Source organism: Neofelis nebulosa, chromosome 1 (assembly GCF_028018385.1).
Source record: "Neofelis nebulosa isolate mNeoNeb1 chromosome 1, mNeoNeb1.pri, whole genome shotgun sequence".
In the NCBI taxonomy this organism is placed as follows: Eukaryota; Metazoa; Chordata; class Mammalia; order Carnivora; family Felidae; genus Neofelis; species Neofelis nebulosa.
This window is the reverse complement of record NC_080782.1, coordinates 63,120,492-63,144,576: the sequence shown is the minus strand read 5'-3', so window position 1 is coordinate 63,144,576 and position 24,085 is coordinate 63,120,492. Positions and strand designations below refer to the sequence as shown.

Genomic DNA, 24,085 nt, shown 5'->3' with positions numbered 1-24,085 from the left:
ACTGAGCTCATTGTAATGGTCATCGCAGGTTGAGTACTTCACGTGAGTTCTCTCATTTAATTCTGGTAAACAATCCTCTATCTTCCTCTGACAGATGAAGAAACTGAGGACTGGCCGGTGACAGCCGATGCCCAAAGTGCCACAGCAGTGGGGAGTGGGGAGTGGGGAGTGGGCAGGGTGGGGACCGGACCCTGGAGTGTCTGGCCCAGAGCGAGCACAAACAGCCCCACGAACCCAGCCCCTGCCACTGCAGTATTGGGAAAATGCAAATCTGCCTGTGTTCCCCCCGGGGCTAACCCCTCTGCCATCTGACTGTGTTCTGAGGATGGCATTCTATGCCCCTTATCTCGGCATTCTATGCCCCCTATCTCCTGTTGCCCTCACCTCCCCAGTCAGATTTCCTGCTTTAAATGTATTGAGCCACTGCTGATTCCGGAAAACGTCTCATTTTTTTTTTTTTTCATAATGACCATCTTTTATAGAGGAGGGATCTGATGGTCAAAGAGGGGATGGAATTTGTATCAGGTCCCTAAAACCAATGGAGGGGGCTCGAGTCAGACTCACTTAGGTGTGGCTCGTCCAACGCCTTCCATGCCCACGTTTCTCAAACGTTAGGAGGCTTGTTCAGATGACAGCTTCCTGGGCCCAACCTGGGAGATGCAGGGAGGGGTCCAGGAACCTGCATTGCCAGTGATCTCCACCCCCACCCCCCACCCTGTGAGTTTGAGTACCTCTGCTTCCCAACACTCTGTGGCCACCAGGGCTGCCTGATGGACTCCCAGTTGTCACAGAAGCTGTAAGACTTCACCTTGGGAGGCTCTTCCAGCCCGTGGGCCCTACCCACCCAGGGATCTTATCAGTCAGAGACCACCTTTCCCAAGGAACAGCCTGACTTCTCAATCCCCTTCTCCCGCAGGGCCCGGCAGGAACTACTCCATGCTTCCCTCCTCTTTGTCTCACCTTCCCAAGGGGCAGGTGCATTTCACATACTTGAGGAAGGGCTCGATACCCTATAGGATGCCCTGGAGGGGTGGTAGACACGGAAGGCTGGCCCTGCCCTGAATCTCCGGTTTGGGGGGGGGCCAGTGTCTCAGGTTCTTCTGCTGCTGCTTCAGGACCACACCTGGAGAACCACTGGTGTAGAGAATGTGAGATGCAGGGGTGGCTAGCCAGCAGGCAGGGGGTGGGTGGTGGGGGGGAGGTCACCATTTTCTACCAGGTACAGTTGTGCCTCAGTTTCCTCATCGACCAACGTGGAGAACAAGAATACCTACTTCTCCGAGTGGTGCTGAGGTTTGAATGGCACATGAGAGTAAGGGGCTAACTGGTATTTGTGTTTTCTTCCCACTCAGAAGTCCTTTTCCAGGCAGGTTCCTTCCACGAATGTTTCTGGGCATCTGTTTCTCCCCCTGAGGCTCTCGGGCTCTGGTTCCCACAGGAGCAGGGAGGATTTTTGCCATCACTCTGATTTCTGCGGGACTTAAAGCTTTAGCTCCGTGGGGCAGGTGCTGCTGGTTCAACAACCCTATTTGACAGAGGGGGACACAAGCGGTGGCTGAGCCTCCTCTGTGCATACAGCTGGGAAATGGCAGGGGAGGGAATCAAACTGGGTCTCAAACTCGAGTTGCCTGCGGTGCTTCTCGGGGAGATCACCACACCCACCCTAAAGGAGGAGACCCCAGGCACCCAGCTCCATTCCCACCCCCGCTCCCTGGACCCCATGGGTCTTAGGGCAGACTTGTCTGCAGGGCCATTTCTCAGGTTATGGCGCCCTCTAGTGGTCCGCGTGCAAAGACGAGGAAGGCCTAGAAAGGAGAGGCTTGAACAGGAATTAACTAAGAGAAGGGGGTAGGGCTGGAGGTGGGCATCTGGTGGAGTTTTAGGCGGAAGGCAGGGTGTATGCAAAGGTCTTGAGTTGGGAAGCAAGCCTGGTGCGTGAGCCGGCTGGATCTGGGCTGAGTGGGGCAGATGGGAGGGGGACAGTGATGGGAGACTCTGGAAGGGGCAGGCCCAACCTCACAGGACCTCCTGGGTCTCAGTGGGAAATTTGCTCATTTCCTCCAGTGCATCAGGTGTCAGGGTTAAGGTGTGGGCTCTGGCCACAGGCCTATGTGGATTTGAATCCTGTCTCTGTGTTATGCCAGCTGTGTGGCCTCTGGCAAGTTGCTGAAGCCCTTTGTGTCTCAGTTTCCTTCCTTGGGTGATTGGGATCTTAATGAGCTGCCCCTGTAGGGCCCCCGTGAGGAGTGAGTCTGCACAGGTAACAGAACGGGAACAGTGCAGGGCCCTTGGGCGTGCCTGTGAGTGCTGGCCGATACTATGCTGCTGTTCCAGTTCTTGGAGAGTTCTGGGGCGGAATCCCAGTGGCAGAAGGACTGTGGCCTCTGAGGAGGATGGCTTGAAGGAGAGCAAGGAGAGCAGGGAGGGGCTGTTGTAGCCCATCTGCGGAGAGATGACGGGCACAAGGACCAGGGTGCTGGTGGGGAGGAGAGGACACGTTCCGCGTAAAGTGAGGAGGTGAAATCAGCGGGGCTTGGTTGATGGATTGGATATGGTGGGGTGGGGGGTGTGAGGGAGAGAGCAGGTCCCCCATGACTCCTGAGACCCGGCCCTGCACCGCTGGGTGGAACTCGAGACCCGGGGGTTGTTATTTGATCAACTGGGATTGAGTAAGTGACTGGTGGGGGGAGAGCTGGAGTATGCAGGAGGTCCGGGGTTCATTTGAAATCCGGGGTTGGGTGATGGCCCTGAGGAGCTTTCTGGAAGAGGATGGCTGTAAGCACAGCACTCCAGGTGAGAAAGGGATTCTGGATCACCTGCCCCAAGGCCGTCATTGAAGCCAAAGTTGAGGAGGCCATGATGAGGGAGAGGACGCAGATGTGAAGGAGGCCAGGCCTGGTTCTGAGCACCAAGGAGAGCCCACCGGCAATGGCTGGTTAGGGAAGGGTGAGCTGGAGAAGACTCCTGGACCTACCAGCAACTGGCCCAGGAAGGCACATCTCTGTCTGCCAGGCCTGAGCTCCATCCGCCCTGTGCATCCTCCCTGTTTCTTTCAAATGCCCCTCCCCTGCTCCCTGTCCTGCACCATGAGGTCATTCCAGGAATGCTTTCTACTCCCTTGCCTCCCCCTCTCTCTCCATACCCATCCTCTGTGCGGCCCCAACAGCCCACATAGTGAGGGTCTCACCAAATGCCCTCACGCTCAGCTCCTCTCATTGCTTCCCATTATCATTTCAGTCATTTTTCTTTTTCTTGAAAAAACATTTTTTTAATGTCTATTTATTTTTGAGAGAGAGAGAGAGAGAGAGAGAGAGAGAGAGAGAGAGAGAGAGAGAGAGAGAGAGTCAAGCGAGGGAGGGGCGGAGAGAGGGAGACACAGAAACTAAGGCAGGCTCCAGACTCTGAGCTGTCAGCACGGAGTCTGATGCGGGGCTCGAACTCACAAACCGTAAGATTATGACCCCAGCCGAAGTTGGACGCCTAACCGACTGAGCCACCCAGGCGCCCCTTCGGGTTATTTTTCTACAGTGTGCTCGGTGAGTTTTTATTTGGATTTGGCTAGCTTGGAGGTTGTTAGCATTTCTTAAAACTGTGTCTGGAGGTCTTTCATAACCTTTGTAACATTTTTAGCCACCATCCCTTTGAACGTTGCTTCCACTTTTCTCAGTATTCTCTCCTTTTCGAGAACAGATCTCATGTATGTGCTGAACTGTGCCCCTCTCTCACAGATTCAGAGGGGGAGTCCTAACCCCGAGTACCTCAGAATGGGACTGTGTTTGGAGAGAGAGCCTTTAGAGAAGAAACTAAGGTAACTTGAGGTCCATAAATGGAGATTCTGCCTTCCCGGGGCCCCCCAGGCAGGTTCCCAGATAACTCCCAAGCAGAGGCAAGAATGGGGATGGTATACAGTAAGTGCTCAGTAAATGGTTACTGGGCAAGTGGTGACAGGCAGCAGAGGGAGCATTGGGGAGGGGGGTGTGTAACAGTCACCTTGAAAGGTAAAGTGAGATGTGTACTCAAGAGTTGTTTTTTTTTTTTTTTTGTAACGTTTATTTATTATTGAGAGATAGAGAGACACAGAGCGTGAGCAGGGGAGGAGCAGAGAGAGGGGGAGACACAGAATCGGAAGCAGGCTCCAGGCTCCGAGCTGTCAGCACAGAGCCAGGTGCCGGGCTCAAACTCACAAACCACGAGATCATGACCTGAGCCCAAGTCAGACGCTTAACCGACTGAGCCACCCAGGCACCCCGAGACGTGTACTTCAAGAGTTTAAGCGAAATAAATTCTAGATGACTCTATTACCCAAATGTTTGTTACAACCACATAAGTGTCCTAGAAAATAACAGGTGGACACTTATATAATCTTTGGATTGAAAAGTTATTTTAAAGATTCACACCAAAGGCAAAAAAACAAAGGAAAGGATTGATAGCTTTGGCTAACAAATTATAATTTTTCTCTTTACCTATGAAACATCCAAATAAAATTGAAAGTCAAATCATAAAGTAGGAGAAATACTTTCAACATATCTGGCCAACAAAAGATTGTCGTTTTTACTAGCATTCTTATGATGTGGCAATAACTCCTGTCAAAAAATCAGCAAAGGACAAGGAAAAGCAATTTACAATAAGATAGGCAATACTCAAACAATAAAATGTAGTGGTTGCCAATAATAAGAAACGGTAATTGTGACATCAGTGAGATGCCTTATATTTTAAGTATCCCACGGATTGAAGATGAAAAGTAAATCATACCCAGGGTTAGGTTATAGGGAAGTAGATATTCCCACGTTGATGGGGAAGTTGTAAATTGTTTCAGTGTTTTTGGAGAGCCGTTTGGCAGCAGAAATCTAAAGCCTTAGATCTTTGCATATTTTTTGACTTAACTTTCCTCTTTAAGGAATTTCTTCTATAGAAATTGTGAGATGAGCAAAAAGAGCTTCAAGGACTGCATGATAGTGCTGTTAATAACTGGGAAATTTTGCATACAATTAACATGTTTATTAATAAGGGAACGATGGAGGCGCCTGGTTGGCTTAGTCAGTTAAGCTTCCAACTCCTTGATATCCGCTCAGGTCATGATCCTGGGGTCGTGGGATCGAACCCCGCGGTGGGTTCTGTGCTGAGTGTGGAGCCTGCTTGGGATTCTCTCTCTCCCTTCCTCTGCCACTCTTCTTCATTTGTGCTCTCTCTAAAATAAAAAAAAAGGGGGGGGGGAAGGTGAATAAATTGTGGATCATCCAATCAATGGAATACTGTTCCATTCTTAGAATTGCTGATAAAAATACATGGTAGCAATTCAGAAAACGGCAAAACGTGGTATGAACCCTGGGTAGCAATTGGCCTAGAGGCCACCACTCAGCTGAGGGAGCCTCAGGGCCACAGGAGCTGAGCAGGGTGACCGCCCATCTCCCTGGCAGACCTTCGGTGATCCCGCCATGCCTCCCAGCCCTCCCTCCCAGCCTTCCGGGCCTTCCTTCTGCTTCCAGACTTTCACTGGGGCCTGTAGCACCAGTAAAACCCCTCAGCTGGCCCGATCCTGCCCACCCCCCTCTTCTCTCTCCTTCCCTCCCTGCCCCCTCTCTGTCGCTCGCACAACACACACTCCCGCCTCCACTCACCCACCCACACACCAACCCTCTCTTGCACACCTCACACTCACCCACCCACATTCACATACTCAACACTCCCAGAACCTCAGGCCCACAGACACATTCACGCTCACACGCAGGGACACTCAGCTACCCATATATTCAAACGCACTCGCACTCTAATATGCACACACACTTTCGTGCCCGCACTCAGCACATCCTTACACCACCCATACACACGCACATCACTCCCACCCACATAGTTGCACACTCACACTCACCCCCCCACATATTCGCACATGCTCACACTAATGCCTCTTCACATATGCTCCTGCACTCACGCTGGACACAGGCACTCACGTGCACACTCACGCACCTCCCAGCCCCCGTTCTGTTCTATCTGAGATCAGGGGCTGCTGCTCTGAGCAGTTGCTTCCTCTTCTCCCTGCACTGGAGCCCGGATGCCCCTGAGGACACGCTCCTACTTTTCCACACTTCCACCGGGTTCCCGGGGGGCCAGGGATGGGATGGATCTGTAGATTCCCAGCAGGTGCCCCCCTCTCCTTGAGATTCTGTCATCTGGCTACACTGCCGTCTCTCCCACCTCACGGCTGCCATCTGCCACCCCCCTGGGTGCCCCCTAATTCACAGAAGACGGGACCTCACGTGGGGGGACTTGGAGGCTCGTGGGAGTGGCTCACCCAGGCCCTGAGCGTCACCACCCCCCACCTCCCCTCTCTTCCTCTGCCCCTCAGCCGCCTGACCCCACTGCACCGTAGGGACCCTGTTGTCCTCAGACACTGCTGCCCTGCAATCCTCCCGTGTTCTCTAGGTTTTCTGTCCAGTTCTGAGAACACAGTTTCCTCCTAGCTGTCTTTTCTCAAGCCCTACTTCTTTCCTCGCAGCTGATGATCTCAGCTCATTCTTCATGGAGTAAAAGAGGTCTCTAGGGGCAAAGTGCACATTCCCACCACCAAACCTACCACCTTCCCTCATCGTAGACACCTTCTCGCTCCTGCCACACAGTAGATGTCCTTCTCCCCACCACGGCCGCCTTGCCTTTTGGGCTCTGGATCCCCTCTGGCTTTCTCGGGAGCCTTGCTTATTTGATTTTTCCTCCATTCAACATCATTGACGTCTTCCTTTTTGGCCGATCCACCCACAGCACGGTGGGGCAGGGGTCCACCAACTGTGACCCATGGGCCAAATCTGGCCTGCCAACCTCCGGAGTGCAGACCACCGCCATTTTGCCCTGGACCCCTGCGGTGGCCGGGCACATCTGCCTGGCCTCTCCCCAGCCCCAGGTCATTGCCCACAGCTTCTCCAAAGATCGATTGAGCTCTTACTGTGTGCCAGGTGCTGGGGATAAAAAGTGAGGAAGATAGACCCGTCTCTGCTTCCGCCCAGCATCCGATGGGGTGAGAGAGAAAGCAAGCCGACAAAAGGTGATAAATGCTCTGAACAACATGTGCTGAAACAGACATCTGCAGAGTGTGGTCTTGAAGGGTATTTCTTTTTTTTTTTTTTTTTTTCCAACTTTTTTTTTTATTTTCGGGACAGAGAGAGACAGAGCATGAACGGGGGAGGGGCAGAGAGAGAGGGAGACACAGAATCAAAACAGGCTCCAGGCTCCGAGCCATCAGCCCAGAGCCTGACGCAGGGCTCGAACTCACGGACCACAAGATCGTGACCTGGCTGAAGTCGGACGCTTAACCGACTGCGCCACCCAGGCGCCCCTTGAAGGGTATTTCTAAGTAAGTGACATTTATGCTGAAACTTCGACGTGGCAAGGCCTTGCGGGCCCTGGTGAGGAACTTTGGGCTGGATGGCAGACTCTTTGGAGGATTTTAAGCAGAGGGATTCTATAATTTGGTTAATGTTTCGAGAAAGTCCCTGCAGCTGCTGTGTGGATGATGGAGGAGGTGGGGGGAGGTCAGGAGGAGGTGGGAAGCGCTGATTGGCCAGGCCGGGTGCACAGCTCGCAGCCAAGGGAATGAGACCAGCTGGCAGGATCCACAGGGGTGGAACTGGGTAGGATTTTTTCCCCCCGAGGAAAATTGAGGTGCTGTTTCCAAAAGAAGGGGAATGAAGCCTAGACCAGAAAAAATAATAACTGTCCCAAGTCAGCAACCAGAGTGGAATGGATCAAAGGGAATATCATGGACGTGAAAAGCATAAGGAAGTAAAGGGCCGTTTACACCTGGGACGTGTGGAGGCTCAGTAAAAGTTTATTGAATGAAGAGTTAACATAGGTAGAAAACAGGGAGGGCCGTGCACTCTGGAAGGAGAGATCTCTTTTCCCTGCTGCTGATTCAGGTGGAGATGGCAGAAGGCTTAGCAACATTCTATGCGGTTTCTTGAGGGTGATCAACCTTATAAAGGTCCACCAGGTCCAGTCTGAGGGAAGCCAATCTCGGCAGCTATCAGAAATAACTCCCTCTTGGACCCCTTCGCCCCGTCTGTCTTCCTCACCCACCGGGTAGTCATGTCTTTAAGTGGAGGGACATCTGGGGGTGCCTACGAAGAGGTGGGCACCGCTCTGGGCACCAGGGATACGAGAGTGGATTCGATCCCATCCCTGCCCTTGAGGAGCTAATGGTTCACCAAAGGAGGCAGAGACGTCAGCAAATTAGTACAGATTAACCCAGCCTGGCAGTGCAGGGGGGAGGGGTGGGGTCTGCCAGGGAAGGCTTTCTGGGGCAGGTCACGTGGAAACTGTGAGGTTTGAATGGAGAGCAGGCGAATAGGCATGACCCAGGTGCAATGTGTGTGAGTGGATGCGCGTGGAGTGGGGGCGGGGGGGACCATTCCAGTGGGGGAGGGAAGCTTGTATACAGTGGGCATGAATCCCAATCCGTAAACCCAGGCGAGCATGAAATGAGCTTATTTTCCTCACAACTTCATTTCTGTTTTGAGACCCCATTCCACTGGGGTGCTATCCCTTTCCCCCAAAGTCATGGCCAAGTGGCAGGGGCTGGTATCATGCCAAGATGTAGATGCGGGGTGGGCGTAGGACTCGTCCACACAGTGACCCAGACTGGCCCTAGAGCATCTGTTACATGCTGACTGCTTGCACCCTATCTGCTTTTCGCCCTGTGACATCTTTCCAGTGAGTATGGAGGGGAGGGGAGGAGAGGTCCCAGGTAAGGGAGGGAAGTGCCAGGGGTCAGGGAGACTCAGTTAATATTTAAAACCTAAGTAAGAGCCTTCCACTTTTGTAAAGGTGGCTTACTCTGGCTGGGGCACAGAGTGCCCCAAAGTGCAGAGTGGGAGTGATGAGGGTGGGAACTGTAGGGGGACAACAGAGGGGCAGAATTGGGGTGGACCCACATATCCTCTCTCTTTTCTCTATGAAAGAGGGGGTGGCCTGAGCCTGATAGGGTTACTGTTCTCTCTAGCAGAGGTGGGTGGGTTCTCGAAGGCCACCGGCGGGGGTGGGGGTGGGGTGGGGTGGGGCGGTTCATAGTTTCACTCTTCCCAGATCCTGCAGTGAGAGGTCTAGGTGGTTTGGGGCTATTGCATGACTATTATGTTACTATAGAAACCAAGGGTAACAAGTGCCAATCACTTTGTTGGGGTCATGGAGTTAACAGAGGCCACATCTCAGCCCCCACCCAGAACACAACTCCCTTTTCCCTTGCAAACCAGTAGAGAATGATAAACAGCCCTTGCAGACTCACTGTCCTGATTTAATCTGATTTAACTGCTTAGCAGTAGTTGGGCAGTTTTGCAATTTATCAGTTTTGCAACTGCCACTCTGGGGAGGTGCTTAACAGGTGAATCAGGGCTTCGGTGTTTTCTATTTTATGTAAAGGAAGAAGGGAAAATAGCAAGGATTATTTAAAAAGAAATATTCAAAAGCTATCCTCAAGGTGGAGAATATATCCTCTCCAAACCAGCTCCTTGATATACTTTTTTTGTTGTTATTATTAGCCTAATGAGTCACCGAGGCCAGAATTAAGCTGCCTCAGGGCCTTTGCACCCACTGTTCCAGCTACCTAGAAAACCTTTCTTTTTCTGCTCCACCCAGAGACCATCTACTCCCCCTTCAAGATGCTCCTCAGGAGTTGCCTCCTCCCAGAAACTTCCCTTGATTCTCTCAGTCTAGATCAGGGTGCCCACATTGTCCTGGGTTTACCCTGGCCCCTCTCTTGTAACATCAGCATCCATTCCTGCCCCACTCCCTGGTGGCAAGTTTGGTGAAGCAGAGAGCGTGCGGTGTTAGATAAACTTGCTCCCTGGACTGGGCTCTCCTTGGCCAACTCTCTAGACGGCCACCTTGCCTTGTCAGATCTCTTTTCCCACTCTCCAGCCCCTTCCTGCATTAAACAATAATAACGATATTTCCGGGATTCGTATGTGGAAATCCTGATCCCTTAGTGTGACTGCATTTGGAAATGGGGCCTTCGGGGAGATAATTAAGGTTAAATGAGGTCATAAGGGGGAGCTCATCAAGTAGGACTGCCATCCTCACAAGAAGAAGAGACACCTGAGATCACTCGCTCTGCGTGTGCACGGTGGTCAGGCCACACCAGGACACGATGCCAAGGCAGGAAGAGAGTCACCACCCACCCGCCCTGCCAGCACCCTAACTTTGGACTTGCAGCCTCCAGAACTGTGAGAGGATACGTTTCTGTTGTTTAAGCCCCCCAGTCTGTCGTATTGTATGGTGGCCCCAGCAGACTGGGACACAAGTGTATGGGAGTCACCCCCCGATGGCCACAGAGGAAGTTTTAGCAGTACTCCCATTCCTCTTCTATATTTGGGGATTTTTTTCCAATTAAAAAAAAATTATGGTAAAACACGCATTAACCATTTTTGAGTTGTACAGGTTTGTGGCATGAAGTACATCTTCATTGTGCAGCCATCACCACCATCCATCTCCTGAACATTTTTCATCTTCCCAGACAGAAACTCTGTGCCCGTTAAACTCTAACTGCCCCCTCCCTCGGCCCCCCGTAGCTTCCATTTGGCTTTCTCTCTCTATGAATTTGTTTTTTTTTTTTAATTTTTTTTTTAATGTTTATTTATTTTTGAGACAGAGACAGAGCATGAACGGGGGAGGGTCAGAGAGAGGGAGACACAGAATCTGAAACAGCCATCAGGCTCTGAGCTGTCAGCACAGAGCCCGACGCGGGGCTCGAACTCACGGACTGCAAGATCATGACCTGAGCCAAAGCTGGCCGCTTAACCGACTGAGCCACCCAGGCGCCCCTTTCTCTCTATGAATTTGACTGCTCTAGAGACTGTAAGTGGAATCGTATGGTAGTTGTCTTTTGTGACTGGCTTATTTCACTTAGCATAATGTCTTGAGGGTTCCTTTTTATTGCATTTCCCCCTACTTGTTTAATTTCAGTGTGCCTGACACACGGCACTTTTGTGTAGGGCTTAGACTGGGCCAGTCAGCTCAGTGGCCTGAGATGCGGACCAGAGTTGGGGGCCAGCTAGCACCCTCCTAGGACTGCAGGGTCTGGGGGAGAAACTTGTCAGGGTCCCAGCCCCAGTCTGTCCCCACCCAAGCTTTAGCCCAACCACAGGCTCTGATGTAACTCAGCCGGGCCCCAGTGTCACCCTAGCTTGTCCTCCTCAAGCTTACCTGGATCCACAAGGCCATTCACAGGAGTCTGGATTCTCAGGTCATCTGGTGACATCTCAAGGATCTGCTAAAGGTGGGGTGAGGGCAGCAGGCTTAACCAGCGCTTGAACCTTGACCGCCTGTCCGGCAGTTTCTTTCTCTTCAAGTCTTTGCACCCTCTCCCAAGACCACTAGAGGACGACAGTGCTCCATCTTCTGCAAAGAAACTGCCAGACCCTCCCAAGGAGGAGCCCAGAGAGCCCTCTTCTCTGGACCTGGGGACTTGGGCCTTAAGGTGAGAATAGGGAAAAGTTAGTTCCAATGGAATGGGGCCCTCACAAGATCATCCTGCTTCCTGACCCTCTGCCCAGGCAACTCCACTGCCCTGTGCCCTATCTGGGGCTCCGGAGTAAGCCTGCCTAGGGGTCACTACCCAGCAGAGTCCTGGGAACCTCTTGGGGGAAAAGAGGTTGGTTGTAGCAGAAGGAAAATGTCTCCTGGGGACCTCTGCCCAGGGCCCTGGTCTGCTTTTCCAGCACAACTGCCCTGAATCCTCTGTGTTGGGGCAGCTCCCTTCTGCAGAGTGTGCTTGGGCCGGTCTTTGCTGGCCGACTGCTATCCACCCCCCAAGGCCCAGTTCTCGTGTGACCTCCTCAGGGAAGCCTTGTTCAGTAGCCTGGCCTCTGTTAAGAACAACTCCAACTGAACCCCTCCCAGGGTGGAAAGAAAGACTTGGCCAGGAGGGATGTCCCTGGAGTCAAATCTAGATAGCCCTGGGACTACCTGGGACCATCTCTCAGAGAGGGCAGAAACTGAAGGAAGATTAGAATTGCTCAGAATAATGGAGAGGGTTCTTTTTTTTTTTTTTTTTTTTTTTTTGAAGGTTGGGGGTGGGGGGAGGTGGCACCAGAAAAGGGAGAAGAGCATTAGCTAGTAAGGGAGACCGGGGTGGATGGGGAAGGCCAGAGACATCGCACCGGGAAATTTCTTACATTTCTGTCCTGGGGTGGCAGGGGGCATCTTCTATGCCCCACCCCCTTCCTCCAATCCTCCCTCGTGGGGCAGATCCCCCTGGGGTGTATGGACGTGGGCATGGTCAGTGCTGAGGCTATGAGCATGGCCAGGCTGCAGGCAGCTCCCCACTCAGCTTAGCTAGGGCAAGGCCTGGCCCTTCCCACGCCCCTCCTGGAATGTAGGGCTGCTCCTGGGAGTTGAGCAAAAGTGTGACTTTCCCTCTGGAGTCTGAGGTCAGTCAGCCTCCCAGGCCTGGGCCAGCATTCTTGATGGGGAGCCAAAACAAGCAAGGGGCGAGGGGCCGGGGCAAGCTCAGGGGCCTGGCAAGCCCCCGCCATCTGATTGCCCCTTGCTTTCATTCCTTGCGGGAAGGAGGTGTGCTAACGCCAGAAATTGCACCCTGGGGGCGGGGGATATAAATACCGCGGTTCTACTATTTGGTAGACCCTGTGCTGGTCACCTGTAGATGCTGCTGACAGTGTCGCGGGGCCACCTCCTGAGGCAGTACAGGACCTGAAGGAACACCCAGCCGGGGTGGGGGCGGGTAACGGGATGAGGAAGCAAAATGGCCTCTAACACTGGTAACAACAATAACCACCATTACTGAGCACCCCCTAAGTGCCAGTCACTTTCTGACTCAGTTGGTTCATCTTGACAAGCCACGAGGGGGCTGAGATCCTCTCAACTCAGAGATCCAGAAACTGAGGCTTAGACAGGGTCAGTGACTTGCTCGTGATCCCACGGACGAGGCAGGCCTGGACCCCAGGCTCGTCTGTCTTCTGTGCTGTACCTCATCCCCTCACCTCCACCCCACCTCCCTGTTAGGCACCAACACACTGGAAATAGCTGCTCCAAGCTGGGATGCCAGGATGCTGCCTCCCTGGGCGAAGGTCCCCAGGGGACATTTTCTTTCTGCCACAATCAGCCGCTCTTCCTCCCTCTGCGGGCTTGAGGGGATAGTCCTGCAGGCCCCACCTAGAGGCAGGGAAGTGATACCTACGGGAGGTAGCTTCTCATTGCACAACTCCAGGGGCCACATCCACACAAGCTTTGGGATGAACAGCACCTCTGGAGGCCCCTTGGGGAGGCCAAGTGGCCTTGCTTGTTGGGGCAGAGTGTGGACATGAACTCAGGCCTGTCCTGCGGGCTCCGAAGCAGGCCCTTTGGATTCCTCAGAGGATGGCTAAAGCCTTTCCCCTGGCAGCTGGGAAGAGGCAGGAGAGGGCAGTCTGAGGCTCTCTACCCAGGAAGAAAGGTTTACACCTGGGCAGGCCCCAGCCAGGAGGGGAGAGGGCTGAGGACAGAAGACCAGGCTGCCCCAGGCACTTTGTATTGATGTAGCAGTCCCTGGGCTTCTGGAAGCTTCCCCTGGGTGCATTTAACAGCCAAGGTCGGGGCTCTGTTCCTATTGTGGATGCCTGGAATAGTCATGTTTTCCACGTCCTTGTGTGGGAGCCAAAACCAGCTTCCAAGAGCCAGGAGAATTGAGCCTGAAGGGAGAGGGGAAGATTCCCTGGCCCTAGAATTAGACTAATGGTCATTATGTAAGTCAAGGACCCTGATGGGCGGCTTTCTCTCTTTGTCCTTCTAGACGCACAGCCTAATTCCCTCCCCCCTCTCCCAACCTTTCATCTCTTTTCTCCTCCCCCTCCTCTTACTCCTTCCCCCCACAGCCTCCTTCTGACAATTTACCCATAAACAGTGATGCTGTGGAAAGCGTCAGACCTGGTCAAATTCTGACTCCACAGCTCACACTTGTGTGATTTGGGGCAGGTCACTGCCCTCTCTGAGCCTCTTTCCCCTTGTCTGTAAAATGGGACTATAATATCTACCTCACGGGCGGTCTGTGGGATCAACGAAATCACAGTGCCTATGTTCCGGGACCCTTTGTCCCTGGAAACCACTGGGTCTCGATCCTGGGAACTAAGAACAAAAAGAAAGAGACGAAATCCTTTTGTGTTTGAGAGGCCATATGGAATGGCATGAAGTTGCCTAATCTGAAGTCTTGGTTTCCCCTCCTGCAAGATGGAAGTAATGATACTTCATTTTTTTTTCCCAACGTTTTTTATTTATTTTTGGGACAGAGAGAGACAGACAGAGCATGAACGGGGGAGGGGCAGAGAGAGGGAGACACAGAATCGGAAACAGGCTCCAGGCTCCGAGCCATCAGCCCAGAGCCCGACGCGGGGCTCGAACCCACGGACCGCGAGATCGTGACCTGGCTGAAGTCGGACGCTCAACCGACTGCGCCACCCAGGCGAAGTAATGATACTTCAAAGAGCTGTCGTGAGGATTCAGAGATGTAATGGAAGTCCTCACCACATAGTATGTGTTCATCAGATGATATTATCTCTGTGGAGGATTGCTTGTCCGCAGGAACCCAGGGAAAGGGGGAAAGAAAAGTCTCCGTACAGAACTCCTCTGAGGCTGGCTGTGCTTCAGGCAGCAGGATGGCAACGGTCAGGTGGTGGTGAGGGTCAGGGCACAGGCTTCGTACATTGAAACCTTAGAGAAATATGATGTGCCAGGAAGCATGACCCAGGCATCAGTGAAAGCCTGAACAGCCAGGAGAAAGAAGGATGCTTAAATTATATCCCTGAATGATCTACAGCCTTTATGTCTTGAATTTGATCTGTCCTGGCAGCCTCAGAACCACATGGGTCTGAGCACTCTGTTTATGAGTGTTCCCCTCTGGATTGGTTGGTCTTTGATGGCAAGGGTCATGTCATACTTGGTTTTGTGTCAAGCGTGCGTATGTGACAGAAAGTGATTTAGGGGTTGGGCTTTTGATTCAAGGGGTCAAAAGAAAGACACCCTGGGACTTTTCCTGAAAGGTTTTTAAAGGGTCACTAAGCTGGTATGATATGAGTGAGGAGCCACTGGAGACCATCTTGGTTCACAAAGGGAGAGCCTGCCTGAGAGTGATGTCAACTCAGAGGAAAGCAGGACTGAGAGGCAGATGCCTGATGATATCATGTGGACACCTAGATCCAGCCATTCCTGAAGCCAGAAGTTGACCTGTTTAGTTGTGTGAATTGTTTCTTAAGATGCCTTTTTAAAAAAATTTTTAAAAAATGTTTATTTATTTTTGAGAGAGACAGAGACAGGATACAAGTGGGTTAGGGGCAGAGAGAGAGAGGGAGACACAGAATCCGAAGCAGGCTCCAGGTTCTGAGCTGTCAGCACAGAGCCTGACGTGGGGCTCGAACTCACGAGCTGTGAGATCGTGACCTGAGCCGAAGCCGGACGCTCAACCGACTCAGCCACCCAGGCGCCCCAAGATGTCCTTCTTGAGTTGAGTTTCAGTCTCTTACAACCCAAAGTCTAGATTAGTATGGCCTTTCCCCCCCTTTATTAAAAAGAAATCTTGATGGCACCTATGAAAATGTCCCCTGGACTAGTAGAAATGGGTGAGATCTTTCAGAGGCACATTTTGCCTTAGCTCTGGAATGGGCCCACCTAGGGTCCAATCCTTCTTTCACCTTGGAGGGACCCTGGTTCCCTCACCTATAAAATGAGAGGAGACTGACATTGTTGTGAAGATTCATTGAGAGAAGTACGAACATCCTGGTTTCTTCTGCTTCATAAATGCAACTTAATTTCTCTTACCCCATTGCTCCCAAAACTCAGTGTCACCAACCCAGGCTGTTTTGGCAAGCCGGGAAAAGCAGGTCTGGGCAGCTCCACCTTCTCCCTCCCCCTTCCCCCCCTCCCCCCCCCCCCCCCCCCACATGCCCCAATCCTGATATCACTGCAAGGCTCCACCTCCAGAAATCTGGGCCCTGCAGCCCCGCCTGGAGGAAGCCCAAACAAACTGGTCAGCCTGGCCTGGCCTCCACTGGAAGCTTGCAGGCCTTTATCTCCACTGTGACTAAATTTGGATCTCAAACTCCAGACAATCAGCCTGGGAATTCCTGAAGAATTCCAGCAAGGGCTAGCTGTTTTCATCGGTTTTTGCAGAGAAGGGAGATAATTTTTCCGGGTAACAAGTTTAAATTAAAAGTCATAATTCGTCGTTAGAGAGAATTTAGAAAACCCGGTGGGGGAAAGTCAAATAATACCATTATCCAGACACAGCCCCCCTGGAGATTTTGCTTCTTTCCTGTTGGTCATTCCAATGCACGGTCAGGTTTGGGGGCTGTTGGTCGTTGTTTTTAATTCCATGAGATCAGAGTGTATGCACAACTTTATATCTTGATTTTCCCACCATATTTTGACATAACACGTTCCCGTGTTATAAACTCCTTGCCGAGTGCCAGATGCTGTGCCTAGCATATCACCAGCGTGATCTCAATAGCTCACACCCATCCTCAAATCAGGAGCTCTTCTTATTCTTGCTTTGCAGATAAGGAAACTGAGGCACAGAGACCTTAAGTGTCTTGCCCAATGTCATGGTGAGGACGAGGCTGTCTAGCTGCACATGTATACTAGTAACTGGATCCACATGTATATCATGGTTCATTCAACGTTTCTCAGAGAAAAGCTGGGTTGTTCCTGCCTGCCCCACACTCAGTCCTCACTGTGCAAATTTCCCACAGAGACTGCGATTCCCAATTCAGTTCTAGGGTAGCAGCTAGGGAGTTGAGCGCATGTCCTAGGTGGCCAATCAGACCGCTGTATTTCCCTGGCCTCTGTGATTGGCTCAGGAAGGGACACGTGATCCAGGTGGGCCCACGCAGGGGAGGATAGGGACTGCGTCTGCGCTGTGGCTAGCTGCGTAGAGAGCCTGCCTGAGAGTGGCTCTGGAGGGCAGAGCGAGAAGGGGGAGAGACCTGCTCCGGCAGGTTTTAGATTCTGGATCCAGTTGTACCTGAATTGGGTTCTTGGGTTCATGATACTGGACTTTTGAGTTAGCTGAGCTTTTTAATCCCTTTAAACCAGTTCGAGTTTGGGTTCTGTCACTTGCAACCAAGAGTTCTGGTGAGTTCACTCTGGCTGTTGGAAGTTAGGGTGGCTTATGTAATTTTTTATCATTATAAATACTGCTGCAATGAGTATCTTTACATACAGAGCTTATCCTTGATTAGAATTCTTTCCTTGTGATATTTTCACAAAATTAGGTGGCAAAAGGATCAAACATTTTCAGGACTCTATGGGCGTTGTGCAAGATGTTTCCTCAAGGTTGGCAATGCTTTGTATCCCTCACCTTCACTCCCCAACGGTATGTGCAGTTGTGATTTTTAAAATTGAGTACTGAAGAAACTTTCTTTTTTAACAAGCCAAAGTTGTATTTGTTTTTTAAACAGAAAAATTATGTTAATATAAAACAGATAAAAATAGACAAAAACCAAAACACACAACAGGCAAAGCACAACACACAGGACCAGTGCAAACCCTTTCCCAACCACACCCCCAAGTTTTAAAACCTTTATTACAGATTCCCAAAGATTAGATTGTATTGGAGAAGTCACAGTATTGAATCAGAAAAATAAGAATAAGAGACATTTTTAAAAAGGTCTGTACACAGGTAGTGGGGGGATGGGATGAGAGACGTATACTTTATCACTCCTACATCAAAAACATAATGCAGAAGGGTTTAAGTGATTAGCACATATTTCTAGAACACTACCATGTATGCTAGTCCCTTGCCCACTTTTTAACGTTGCTTTTAAAAAGGATAAAAAGTGCACAGACACTTTCATAAGGCACAGACAGATTGTTGTACAAGTCATTTCATTAGGGCTTGGAAAAGACACACAGTTAAATACTGAGAAATGCCAGGAGGCCACGTGTTCCTGAGCGGGCGTCCCTCTGCCAAAACAGGGGCAGAGATGGGATCGAGCAGGGGGAGGTTATTGCCTCTCATTCTCCAAGATTTTGTGCAAGCCCATTCTCAACTGGAACTGACGGGGTTGTCTGGGGACTCGGGGATTGATTCCAGCATCCCGTCCCGCCTGAAAGGAGCAGGTAGGCCTCTCCCCACATGTCTCCCTGGTGGGACTTGAAGGTAATCATCAAGCAGTGGAACCTTTGAGGGTTCTGCCCAAGGCCATTTTGGCGGCAGCTCACTGACTGCAAGGTGCCTGGCATTTCTAATGCGGAGGAGGCTTCTGGAAGCATGCAGGAGGCTCTGCGTCAGGAGAGCAGTCGTGGGCACTCACCAGGATAAATCCCCAAAGGCAACAGAATGGCCAAGAAACCCCAAAGGATTGTGTCCCCAGTGTCTTATTATCCTGTTAATGCCTCTCCTTCTGAAGGTAGAGCTAGGGCTATCCTCTCAGCTCTTCATTCCCAGCACCCCACACCTCGTAGGCACTCAGCAGATGTTTGTTGAATGACTGTGTGTGTGTGTGTGTGTGATGTTTTACCAACCCCCTGAGCACTCATAACTTGATTTCTGATTCCTTCAGTAACCTTTAATGAGTACCTACTGCGTGCTAGTATAGGCCCCAACACCAGAGGGATCAAATAAAAGTTTACACATCTGTCCATCTCCTGCTCTGGACAATCTGCTTCCTGCAGGCTTTGTCTTTAGTCCCAATTCCCAACACTGTGTCCAGAAGAGGCCATGCTGATGAGTGGGTGTTGAGCAAAGTGTTGCTGCACTTAGGGGAGCAGCTGCCCTGTGAGGCTAAATCCCAGAAGACTCCCAGTTCTGGGAATGGACTAGAAAAAGGAGGTTGTTTTGACTTGGAAATGGCCCAGCTTCTCTGATGGCTCAAAATAGGCACAAGACCACAACAAAGGAGTGTCTTCTGGTCTCCCCCTTCTTACCCCTGGAATCCCTGCTTGAGGGGGTGGTGGTGCTGAGGCCCAGGAAGGTGGCGGAACAAGGCGCTCGTTTGCTCCCCCAAGCTGCCTCATGTGTGCGCTCCTGTGTAACAAAAGGAGGCCTTCAGGTTGGACTCGGGACCTCACGGAGCTCAGCTCTGCCAGCAAAAGGTGGGCAGTGGGAAGATGAGCCTGAAAGGAAGGACATGTGTCCTTCCAGAGTATGGGTGGCAGAGGGACCACAGCCTAGAGCTGGAACTCTCCATACAGGTGCGGGTGCCCGGGCTCTCCCCAGGAACTGCCCAGAGAAGTTTCAAAAAAGAAAACTCAAGGCAGTCTCAAGCTTTCTGGGGCTGGGGCCAGGCAGTGGAGAGTGTGGGAGTCAGCACCAGATACTCCTATGTTTGAGTCCCAGCCCCGCCACCTAGTGAGTTTGATCCTAAGTCACTTCATTCATAGGGCCTTGGCTCCCTTACCCATCAGGTGGGCATAACCCCGCGTTTCATCAGTCCTAAGTTGCACGGTTTTTCCACATTTCAAGTCTCTGATTAGAATGAATTGTATAGCTGTGACATCTTGCAGTTAGAATTGGCAGCCTTTTTTTTTTTTTCCCCTTAGCAGTACATAAAATGGTGTATTTTATAAACAGTGGTGTTTTCGATACGCCTCAATGGGGTAACAAGACCTGCCTCACAGAATTAGCGCATGAAGATGCCTCGCTAGCCCAATGCCAAGGCACATAATGATGTGAAAGAAAAAAGTGGGGTTCCCTTTCCTCTTTCTTCTGCCATGTGAGGGCCATGTGAGCAGCTAGTTCCTTTATAGCACTGAATAAAACAGTTTAGAGCATCAGGAAATGTCTGGTTTTTAGAAGATAAACACCCCCTTAATTCCTCTTGGAAACAGGGAGTCTATTTATAGCAGCTGCAGAGCAAGTTAAACAGGCCACTAGCTCTCCTTTTGTTCCAGGTAACAGGTCACCAGGAGCATGGCCTGCTCCACCTCAGGTCCAGGCCCTCGGTCACTGGTTTCCTGACGGTGGCTGTACATGACCCTGGCTGGAACCCAGGGGAGATAGTCAGGAAAGGCCTGTAAAGCCAGTGCCCGCGGCTTTGCAGCCTCAAGTGAAACCCGTGCCCACAGCACTCCAGCCTCCAGTTATCCCAGTGATCAGTGCAGTTCAGTCTGCAGTGAACCCTGTTCCGACTGCACTGCATGTTCCAAAGATCCCAGTGCCCATGGCAAGCTGCCTCCTGCTAGCTTCTGAGACCACCAGAGCTTGTGAATGGCTCAATCCAGTCAGGGGCACTGCTGCCTGGAGAACCAGTCCCGTAGGGGAGGTCATGAGTCCTCTCCCACATGGCCTGTGCCCACATCACCCATGGGGGAAATGGAAGGCTCCTGAAGGCCAAATTCAGCTGGGCATTGAGTGCTGCCTAGTCTCCCCAGCTCTTACACTGGCAAACTCTGGGGTTCCAGTAGCTCCCCCAAAACTTTCATCACAAAAGTAAAATGTGGGCATGTTTCCCAGACTCACTAGGGGAAGATAACCAATTAGGGGTTCTTGCAGGAGTAAGAGTGGGTGTTCTCAAGTTGAGACCAAGTCAGAACACTATGACCACTTCCGGGCAGAGAAGCAGGGGGCCCAAGACCTAGAGCATCACGGAGACCACCTGGGCTTATAGGATTTGATTTGACAAGGGCCCAACTGGGGTGGGCTCTGGGTCCCCAGAGGCCCAGCAAACATGTGTCATATGAATGCAAAAACTCTCTGGATGTTCTTTCCCAGCCATCATCTGTTCAGCAGATGAACAGATTAGGAATTGTCATAAAAATGATACCCATTCTTTGCAGGGTGTCTTGGACTTTTTACATGTTATACTGGGCCTCCCAGGGGTTCTGCAGTGGGCAGGTACTGGGCTTCATCTTGGACGGATCGGTAACTGAGAATCAGAGATGCCCAGGGGCTTCCTAAAAGATACAGCACGAGACCGGGCAGAGGTTGGGCCCAGAACTGGGGACAAAAAGGGAAGAGACGGCCCGGGCCGGCCCATCAGCCCAGAGATGGTCTGGGAGTCTGCAGAGATGGGCCTAGGCAGGGTGAGGAGGGTGGGGGACAGGGGAAATGCCTGCAAAGAGTCCTGGGAAGGGGGAAGAGTCTCGATGTCAGCATTTCAATATCTAAGCTATTAGTTAACATCTTAATGGTCAATTAACATCTTAGTAATCAGCAGCAAAAGAGAAGCTGAGAGTCAGAACCGGTTGCAAGTCTTTTCCTCCTCCCACTTCACCAGCAGGTTGCCCTGGTGATGCCAACAGCTGCTGGTGAATGCCAGGCCCGGGGAGTCACAGCAGGAAATGTGGAGAGCTGTCTGGGAGATGGAGTGGCCTTTCCAATTCCAGGTGAGTCCTCTGCCTCCAGGATTCTTTCCCTCCCCCAGGCAAAGAGAACCTGCTGCTTGTCTTCTCCTTGGTGACAGCAAGGGGTGGACCAGGTGAAAAGCATCTAGGGACCAAGTCAAGGTGCACTGTGCTTATTATTAGGCTGTCCGGGGTGAAGGGGGTGAAGAGGGTGAAAAGGCTTCTGGGGATGACACCACCCGGAGCTCTTAGTGGGCCGTAGCACCCATCAAAACTCCCCTCCAGGACTGAGGAAGAAACTAAAAAAGCAAATTGTTCTTTTATGTTCTTCACCCACCTTCCCCCCTAGGCGTTGCTGCTTTGGAGCTGTAAACAATGAGCTATTTTTGCCTTCCTTTAGAAAATCTGAGTGTCCCTTTTCTATACCATCCAAGGGAGTTCTGTTTAGGTGCAGGCTTCATACATTCAAAACCAGCTGACGTGACAGCCCCAGAAAGTGAACAATTTCTAGTCACGCTACTGTCTGGGCTCTGGATTGCACATTCCTTAGTGTTAAATAACCTCCTAAAGCCAGGATCCCTGGATAAATACCTACGCGTTCTCTCTCACTCATTCTCTCACACATTCCCTCTCTTCTCTGTCCACTCCCTCCCCTCACCCTCTCTCACACACACTCAGCCCAACCCCAGCAAAAAGCATTGCACAGAGAATGCTGCTTCCCAGCTGAGAGGTCACCGAGGGACAGGGTGGTCTGCTAGGCAGTTCCTGAGCTTGCTCTTGGGACGGCCTTTTTGGGGGCAAAGCACTTTTGAGCCAGAAGCAGCCCTTGCCTGGGCTCAGACCCCCAGGGCCTCATCTCCATGACTGTCACGCCTTGCCCACTATTGGAGAGTGGCAGACGGGATGGCCACTGCCCTTGGATTCCTTGGCGGCCATGGTGGTTGCCTGGCCCAGGGGCCTTCAGAAAGGTGACCTTGCTCTGGCCAAGGCCCACTGGCAGGCCAGGCTACGGCCTGTAGATCTTAATGACATCCTTGATGGGCCTCCGGCAGATGGGACAGCAGGCCCGGGCCTGCCTCTTGAGCCGCAGGCCGCAGCTGTGGCATAGGCACATATGTCCACACGTGTAGATGACTGTGTCCACTTCACCGTCAAAGCACACTGTGCATTCGCCATTCTTGCTGCCTGCCGGCTCTGGTGGGGAGAACACGGGAGACACTGGGGGGCTCAGCGGGGAGCTGGGTGCCGTCACTGTAGAAAGGGAGAACAAGACAGACCTCAATAATGTGGTTTTCAGGTGGGCTCTGCTGGGGTAACCCCAGGAAGGCAGCGCTTATATGGCCGAACTTGTGGGGAAACAATTTTGTGAGACACCAATTTGGGGTTTTTCTTCTGGGCTTTGTTCCCATTCCTTCCTTCCTTCCTTCCCCCAGGAAGCAAGCCCCATCATTAGCCTTTGGGATACCAGAGCTCGATTTCTCCTCTCTCCAGGTGAATGTACAGCTGAGACAGGAGAGGATGCAAGGAAGAGGAGGGGGAAAGGTGGCCATCCTTGCTTAGCCTCAAGAAGGCTCTGGCCCAGCTGAAGGAGCCGGGCCGGCTGCCAGCCCCTACCCCCTCTAGGGCTTATACCTCCTTACCCAGGGATGACTCAGATGCTGAGGAGGACTGGTTGACACTGAAGGCCATATCAGAATCACTATCATCCTGGGAGCCGCTGAGGGACCCTGATGGAGACGTGGTCGCAGGGCTGGACTGCAGGGTGCCTGAGACCAAAGAGACTCCATCAGGGGCAGTGTGTGTGTGGTGGGGGGGTGAGCCCTGTTCTGCTAGTCCCCGGCTCCTCACTCTTGCACCTTACCTTCCCCATCTGTCTAATGGGGGGATAAGAGTTACCTCCCAGGGTTCTGCTAAGGACTAATGGAATCATACATGTGTGGTGGACATCTGTTCTTTGCCTGCCCAGCCTCCATTCCTGTCTATTTCAGAAACAGTACCAGGATTTTATTTTGAAGCACTTACTTCACCCTCACTCACATGATTCAGGCCAGGCCAATAAGATCTTCCACCCCTGCGTCTCAGTGATGGTTCAGTTAAGGCTACCTAACCCAACTAAGGTCAAAGAGGCCTTCACTAAAACACTACAGGTATTGGGAAGGAAGGCGCCCACCCATTGGGAGGTAAGCCTGGCACTGTAGAGAGCCTGCCTGAGAGTGAAGCCAAGAGAGGAAAGTGAGCTTTGGGATGGGATCCCGATTACATGCTTTCAACACCTACATCCGGCTGTTCCTGAATCCATCCAATACATTCCCAGACTTTTGAGGTATGTGTAACCATACATTTCCCTTCTGGTACAGGGCACATTGGGGTTTTGTCACTTGCAACTACAAGATTTCTGCCTAGTAGTGTTCGACACAAATGGGTTTTCTTCCTTGCATTCACAGCTATTGAATGCAATAGCTATTATTCAGATAATAATGGGTTATTTTTTAGGTGAGACAGATGTTCCTTCCCTTACCCTGAGGATGAATGGACAGATAATGCAGTGCTGGGGCTGCTGTCAGGTAGAAATCAGGAGGGCAAATCCCTGGCCTCCAAAAGCAGTTGCCTCCATTCTACCTTCTCTTCCTGACCACTCAGGGGCTCATCCTGGTTCCTCTGGGGGTGCTGGGGAGGAGGGCAAGAAAGACTGACTCTAGGCTTAGTTCTTGCCAAAGCCCCAGTGGGAACTTAGGCAAACTCATCTCAGGGTAAATGATGACTATGGTCATCCCTTAAACCAACAAATGATGACCACTGTTTCCTCGTTCTTCCTCTTCCTGCAAACAGCAGTCAT

At 51.7% G+C, this 24,085-nt stretch overlaps 1 protein-coding gene and 1 long non-coding RNA gene across 3 annotated transcripts in view; both read right to left on the bottom strand.

Annotated features, from left to right (window-relative positions):
* Positions 1-4,427: 4,427 nt before the first annotated feature.
* Positions 4,428-11,620, bottom strand: LOC131508350 (uncharacterized). The gene is made up of 2 exons (XR_009259982.1): positions 11,185-11,620; positions 4,428-5,188 (listed from the first exon to the last, which is right to left on the bottom strand). It is a non-coding gene; the product is annotated as an uncharacterized LOC131508350 (long non-coding RNA).
* Positions 11,621-21,406: 9,786 nt separating this feature from the next.
* NEURL1B (neuralized E3 ubiquitin protein ligase 1B) overlaps positions 21,407-24,085 on the bottom strand; it is a 34,950-nt gene continuing 32,271 nt past the window's right edge. For both annotated transcript variants that reach the window (XM_058723450.1, XM_058723453.1), the window contains exons 4-5: positions 22,890-23,015; positions 21,407-22,500 (exon numbers count right to left, since the gene is read on the bottom strand). In XM_058723450.1, coding sequence (XP_058579433.1) covers positions 22,256-22,500; positions 22,890-23,015 — 371 coding nt within the window. In that variant the 3' untranslated portion in view covers positions 21,407-22,255. The remainder of the gene's footprint in view (positions 22,501-22,889; positions 23,016-24,085) is intronic.